Here is a 7437-nt window from a genome sequence, read left to right on the forward strand (position 1 = left end):
GAAAATTAACAATAAACAAACTTTAAAATAAAAACTCTCTTACCTCAGAAGAGAGAACCTGGTTAGAATATGCAAAGATGTAAATACTTTAAGTTGAACAAACTTTTAGACTAGTACAGGACAGCATATCCTTATCAGGTGCCTTCTACGCCCAAACCGACTACACCAGCCAGGGTATTTAAATATCTAACCAGTTGGGTGAGTTTAGGGAACTAACAATAGTTCTATGGACACCCGATTTGGATTAAAATATATGTAGGCCTACAGGTAAAAACTATGCCAAACAGTTTGGTCATTTTTAAAAAGTGACACATTGACAAAATAGAGCCAAATGAATCACATAATTTTTGTCGCATAATTTAAGCATCCAATGATCAAAATAAGAATAATGATTGTTTCATCATTTTGCCACATTTGCATAAAAGAACAGATTTTTTGCCGATCAATGTTTAAAAATTGCCTTTTAAGGACGTTGTTAACTCAGGGTTTGAGTTCTCAAATTCGGATTGTTATAAAGTTCAACATCATGAGTAAAATTTGTTCTAAACACTAAAAGCATTTATGAAATGAATTATTATTGACAAAACATACCATACTTTTACTATATTATGGAATTAGGCTTTTAGCAAAACAGAGGTAATTCGGACTAAAATTTTCATATTTTGTTTTTCACTGAAATATTTTGGGTAGTACTGTAATATTCAAAGTTAAGATTTTATTTGTTAGTGAACATATTTATGCATATTTTCTGTTGGTTTTATCTCACTTTTTCGTTTAGATATTTAAATGGCACACACTACAAAAATATTGAAAAATGCTTAAAAACGACGAAAGACACCATATCTCAAAATTTTGATCATTGACCTCATATAACTTTTATGCCTGCAGAGTAAGGTCAATATACATAGTTTAATTCTATAAATGTTTAAGTATGATCATCATTCAGTTTTTGTAAAATTGAATCAAAAAGGGTAGGAATTTGAAAACTGATAGAGGAAATTCGGACTGGAATATTCATAAAAATTGTGAATGAAAATTGCTTTGTGTCTGTTAAGTGTCATTGCCATTAATAACCTGTATTTCATTTTTAAAAGAGTTTAGCAATTGGTATTATTTTCACAATTAAGAAAATTTCAATTATAGTGTAAAATTTTTAGGGACTTTTCTTAAATTTTCAAAAAATATTCAATGGCCATTATCTAAAAAATTAGGTCATTGACCTAGTTTTTTGAAAGTGAAAAATAGCACTACCATGATAGGTCTTTAACACACAATAGATGGTTTTTCATTATCATCAGCGGATTTTTTTTCCATTCTGAGTAAACGTATACATTTAATGACAATAATCCATTATACCTTTGACTAAAAAAACGACAAATGATTCCTTATATTTTAACTGTTTTTATTTTTCCAAGGAACACACAACGCAAACAATCTCTCTTCCTTCAACATAAGGTGGACACTTTAATGAACCACATCTCGCCTCTACCATATAGAACAGGTAACCGTTGTTGTTGATGTTACCACCTCCATGTAAACTCTCTGGGTCTTCGTCGATGCAAGTATATGATGTCCCAGCTGTGTGAGTAGGGTAACCAGCCATTAGATACCCACGATATTCTAACTTCCAACCTTCTTTACACATTCGTGTAGCTACAATATTTTGAATAATTATTGATAAATAATATGCTTTATACATGAGTTTTTCTGACATTTATTTTCTCGTTATATGACAATTCCAATTCATGTTGTGTTTATTTTTCAAATAGGTAACTTCCAAAACGGATCATCACCCTATCAGTTATCCATAAATATTATTTAGAATAATTTGATTTAGTTTTTCTACCTATTAACTGTAGATTCCTACATTAGAATAAATGCAAGGAGTTTATAGTAGCTAAAGCAGGTTATTAACTCTTACCCGGAAACATCTTTACCACGGATCTGTTTCGAACTAGGCAAACAGCACAAGGGACGTCATGATCATGGAGTTTGAGCCACTTGCCACTTAAATCACTTGTCTCGTATTCTGCACCGTAGATATAAGCTTTATATCCTTCAGTGCCGTCCCTGTAGTGTCCCCATTCCGGTTTCCTTGGTAAACAAAGCGGTTCAACTGCTGCCCCAGTAACACTATGAGAAGATCCTCCAACAAACCCTACAAAGCAGCACTATTTTAATTTTTTTAAGCGAATTTTAATATTGTACAGTCATTTTACCGGAAATGAATCAGTATGCGGTTTCGTCATGCATGCAACTATTATTATCGGAATTCCAAATGTTTTTATTTTTTATTTAAATCGCGTTTCTTTTTCCTTCTAAACTGTAGTATCAAACTTCCGAAAATATTAAGGATGAATTACGGAGACAGTAATTACAACACCCCCTCCATTTTCCTAGTTTCGAATTCGTTTCCCAGTATCGAATTAAGTGCCCTTTATCACTTCTGACCGAATATTTTAAGGCGAATTAATTTCAAAAATATATTAGAGGTACATGTTAATGGACTTATAAATGAAGAAGAAAAAACAATTGTGGGAATATCTTATTTAAACAAACAATATGATCGGTGTTTTATCATACCGTTTTCCCGTCAAATTGAAACTGGACTTGAACAGTTTTCATTTGCGTTACTTTATAATATTGAATTTTCATAAAAACACTTTATAATAGTAATTGATGATAAGAAGTTGCCATTTTTCTTTGTTTTTTCCGTATATCTATCAATATATGCAGCCAAATAATACTTCTGTCGCAATGAACCGAAACTAGGAAAACTACACGTGGTTCTATTTGAAGTCGTAATTTCATTCAAAGCTCCATAATTATTTGATATGATTCATTATCTTTTTAAATGAATTATATTTACTAATTATCCACTAATTAGGGATCAATAACAAACTTATTTTCATAGTTAGGCTTAATTGTTTTCACACTTTCGTTTTTTTCTGCTTTGAACTTCCGGCAGCTCATATCTGGGTCACATTTTTAATTTGTAAACAATTCGCTAAATAATCGTGCAAATGGCAAACAACTTCACGCACTGATAGAATATTTATTTCTGTTTTATAATTACTTAACTAGGATTTTTTAAAACCTCAACTTCGTTTTCCACGAATAATTTTTCTTAAAATTATTCGATACTTGCAAATATTAGTTACTGGTAAAACGACTGTACCAGTACTGAAACATCGTATAAAAACGTTATATATACATGTACTCTGTAACTAGTCGTCTTTTAATACATATACCTTTCTTTTGTTTGTTAAAATAAATTCAATTTTGTAAAAAGATAAGTATATCATTTCTTCTAGATTTTTTTTTTCATGAAAATACCTACAAAAGAGTTTTGCCAATCACAAACAGTTTAAAGTACATATAATGTAAAACACGGGCGCCATTTTGAAACAAAGTGTCAGAGATTTCCGAATGAAATCATATGAACGTTTCACAGGGTTCTCGCACGCTTTGCTTGAAACGATTTACACGCTTTGTCCGAAACTCTGTACGCTTTGTTCGAAACGCTAAACGGTTTACACGAAACTCTTTACGATTCACACGAAACGCTAAACGGTTAACACGAAACGTTTCTCGCACGTAAGTCACACGCTTTTTTGGTGTAGTAGTACGTTTCAGGGTCTGTAAATTTTGTCAGCACGCAACAATTCTAAATTGCACATTGTCTTCAAAAGTTTAGAAATATTTAAATAAAGAAGTTATCTTAGAGAAAAGGTTACGTGTTTTGTAAACGGGTTCGGTTTAAAAAAAAACACAATTCCTGACATGACACATGAGTTCATACCGTTTATAACAATTCTTGCTACCCTCTGAAAATTTAACTCGCCATTAAATATCTCATTTTTTAAATAATGTTTGTTTCGATTACATAAACTGTGTGCAACAAAGAGTTTTCCTAAAACATTTTCTTATTTTCTTTTTCAAAACACGTTTTATATGCAGGCTTTCAATCACAACACGTTTTTATATCAAACGCAGAACTGAAAGTTTAGTAATTATAATCGTTTGACACCATATCACATATTTTCAACTCGCAGCAGCAACGGAAGACCTACTCGTGGCTTTGCCACGAGCTCTGCTCTAGTTTACCTTCTATATTTTAAAGGGTACGGTAGCAAGGGACAGTTTTGGAAAAGTACCTGGTCATTGTGTTTGTAATATTGAGAGTTGCCGTACGTACTTGAAGACATTTGTGGTTTGCTAAGATTGATGAAATGATTTTTAATGATTACATTAGTTAGAGGAATGTCTCTGGGTAGGCCCCTAATGTTAAGTACATGAGAATCAGAAGTAAAGTGCGTAACGTGTGGCTACGATTATCGATTGTTATGTTAACTTCACACAGTAAAATTGCAAATTACGACTGGAGGCAAAATAACACGAAGGTTAATGGGGCATAGTAAACTAAACACTGTTATTAAGTTTCTGACAGGTGATGGTGCAACATGCACATGGTACGGAGAGTCAACCCTTAGCAGATAATTATTTGGGGACGGATTTAATCATTTATATCATTTAAAGAGACATGATCACGATTATGGTCAACAATTATTTTTCCGATTTCAATATTTGCAATGCTTCAGAAAGGCATTTTTAATAGGCAACCGAAATTTGAGTGTCATTGTTGAGTTATAAGCGAGTTACAGAGCTTAACATTCTTTGTTATATAAACAAAACGTTTGTTTACACTTTGGACGTTGAAGTAAAAATTTCAGTTTTAAACCTAAAACGAATGTATTAATCGTTAGGAACTGTTTATCTATGCTTAAAATAAATAAAAAGACAAATAAGCTGGAAAAAGATTTTTTTTCTGGTATATTGAACCTATGTAAACAAAAACAGGGCACAAGCATTGTTTACATGACAAAGAATTGTGAGCCCAGTATCTTGCTTGTAACTCTACGAGTGACTCTCAAATTTTATTTGATCATTAGAAATACATTTCTAAAGTATTGTAAGTAGTAAAAACATAAAAATAGAATTTGACCAAAATCATTGACCATGTTTGTTTCAATGAAAATATAACTTCAAAGTACCTCTATAGACGCAGACAAATATATACTAGTATATCGTGCCCACTGATAGTTCTGGCACGTATTTTAAGAATAAGGTATCCTATTTTAGACAAAGCTACAACTTAAATTTATTCTGAACTTGGGTGCCTAATTTGCATACAAATTATGATAAAATAATGGATTTTGCAACAAAAAAATAAAAACCCTACTGAAACCAAAGCATATATATCAAACTGGCAATTAAAACGCATGACTTAATTGTTTATACAATTCAAAGAACTTAATTAAGATTAAGATTAATTAAGTTTATTTGATGGATCGATAAAGGCTTTTTTCACGAAAATTTACTTTTTTTTCTTTTTTACAAGTTGTTATCTCCCTAAAAACTTAAAATCTTTACCAGAGAGAACCAATTCCGCACTTGATGGACAGTTTTTCCTTCCCCATCTTGTGTAAACAATGCTATTATTTGCTGTGTCTGGAAATAAAAAAGAAAATGATATTTTCTTAAAATTAGTATTTGATTCAGAATCTACTTTATGCAATGTTACATAGTATACTTTTGATATTTTTCAGCTTTGTCTCAACGTTTTGTTTGAGCTCTTTCATGGATTTCTCCATGTCACCAGTAAAACTTTTGAACTCCCGCCTCAATGCCTCTACTTGGTACGCTCCTAGAGCAGACGACAGTTGTCCTGTCAGATAACCCTGCAACATCTCTTTACAATTTTCGTTATTTCCCTCGGTTTGTGCACCAGCAAAAAATATCAGCAGCAATATGAACTCCATCACCTATGATACACAAACAAATTAGGTTCATTAATCCTAAAACATCGTTTGATCTTACAATTTCATTTTGTCTTTAAAAAAATGTTACTAGAGTTCTTATATTCCTGAACTTTTATTTATTGATTATTTAATTATCAGCAACGATATGCATGGATAAATATATAATTGTGTATCTTTACCTCATAAAAGTAATATCCAACTGTAATCATAAATATCACTCGTGGTATCCTGTGAGGCTTCACTCGTTTAAATTTTATATACACACAGTGTACACATTTGTTCGAAAATCGTCGGATTGAATTTCCTCAGTTTACACGTTAAATATGCATTAAAAATGCATTCGATATCAATGTGTGAAATATGATTCCCCCCCCCCCCCAAAAAAAAAAGATATATATATATATATATATATATGTTTCATAAATAAATATTTATCGCAATGTTTTGTGTGTTAAACTAAAGATATTGTGCTTCAGCGCTGCATTGCAATAACAATTTCTTACCAATGATGCATCAATAAGCTGGACAATAAGTGATATTAAATTTTCTTTGAAGCTAGAAAAATTCTGTGAAAAGCTCAAAAACGTGTCACCCTATTTTTGTCTAGCTATATTTGTATAGCTATAAAAAACTTGTAAAAACTTGGTGGGTGCAGAAACCGCCTTAGTTTTTCATTCGCAGACAGCAGCACCCATCGGGCACAAACCTCTTGAAAGTCAAGATATTTTGTAATTATCTGATGTTTTGTCGGAACACTAAAACTGAACATCCCAGCAATATCATGTACAGTGACTCTTCTATCATTATTTAATTCTGTAATTACGACCCATTCAGTTACACCGGTGTCCACTTCTTGTGGCCTTCCTTGTTTGTCATAAAAAAAATCAGTCCTTCCTTTTCTAAATCTCTGATGCTATTTGTAAACAATTATCCTAGGCACATGTGGCCATCTTCTGCAGTTTATAACTTTTTACGCTTTCGGCAATAAAACGGTTAAAATTCCTTAATTAAAAGTTTCACAAAATTGTATTTATAAGCTACTGTAAAGTCATATTGATAATTGTACATTTTATGCAATTAAACAATACATTTACTAAATAAAGATGAATGCGTACAAAACTAAAAATAAATATTAAAAAAATACTCTTGGAGGCATATTATATCTAATTAATTAAGTACATTTCTTATGGTGCTTGTAAAAAATTAAATGTTACAAATTTATTCCAAAATATGTCAAGTTGAAATCTGAAATGTTTTGTATTTTGCACAGTGTCCGTTTACTATCGAACTTGTCTGCGAACAATTATGGGAACAACCCTTGTACATGTTCATAAAATGAATTTTAACAAACACTTTCACAGACGTATATCAATTCTCTTGCAAAATCACACAACTGGTATATTATATCAACAACTATTGATCTGATTGTTACTGATAGCTCAAATGAAAAATCAATGATACAACATGTGTGACATCAACACGCAATATATTACCGTGGTCTTTATTTGAATGGGCCGGCTTGTAGTAAACATGCTTAACACACTTTTTTCACAGCAATGCAGTGTAGATGACACTAGACTATTTCAGACCTAATAAAATTATTTAACTGAAATCA

At 31.6% G+C, this 7437-nt stretch overlaps 1 protein-coding gene across 1 annotated transcript; it reads right to left on the reverse strand.

The window, feature by feature from the left end:
• Nucleotides 1–1385: 1385 nt before the first annotated feature.
• On the reverse strand, nucleotides 1386–6116 carry LOC105338755 (uncharacterized). Its single transcript, XM_034474320.2, has 5 exons — nucleotides 6002–6116; nucleotides 5594–5825; nucleotides 5434–5511; nucleotides 1922–2158; nucleotides 1386–1653 (listed from the first exon to the last, which is right to left on the reverse strand). Exons 1-5 carry the CDS (start codon nucleotides 6029–6031, stop codon nucleotides 1403–1405), a joined length of 828 nt encoding a protein of 275 aa, XP_034330211.2. The 5' UTR covers nucleotides 6032–6116; the 3' UTR covers nucleotides 1386–1402.
• Between the last annotated feature and the right edge of the window lie 1321 nt (nucleotides 6117–7437).

This window comes from Magallana gigas, chromosome 8 (genome assembly GCF_963853765.1).
Source record: "Magallana gigas chromosome 8, xbMagGiga1.1, whole genome shotgun sequence".
Lineage (NCBI taxonomy): Eukaryota > Metazoa > Mollusca > Bivalvia > Ostreida > Ostreidae > Magallana > Magallana gigas.

What these genes read in the sequence shown, in the direction of transcription:
- LOC105338755 (XM_034474320.2), bottom strand. Translation starts at nt 6,031, where the DNA reads ATGATTACAGTTGGATATTACTTTTATGAG. An exon ending in AAAGCTGAAAAATATCAAAA is followed by an intron (nt 5,512 to 5,593) that starts GTATACTATGTA and finishes TTTTATTTCCAG; the next exon opens with ACACAGCAAATAATAGCATT. An exon ending in TGCGGAATTGGTTCTCTCTG is followed by an intron (nt 2,159 to 5,433) that starts GTAAAGATTTTA and finishes GCTGCTTTGTAG; the next exon opens with GGTTTGTTGGAGGATCTTCT.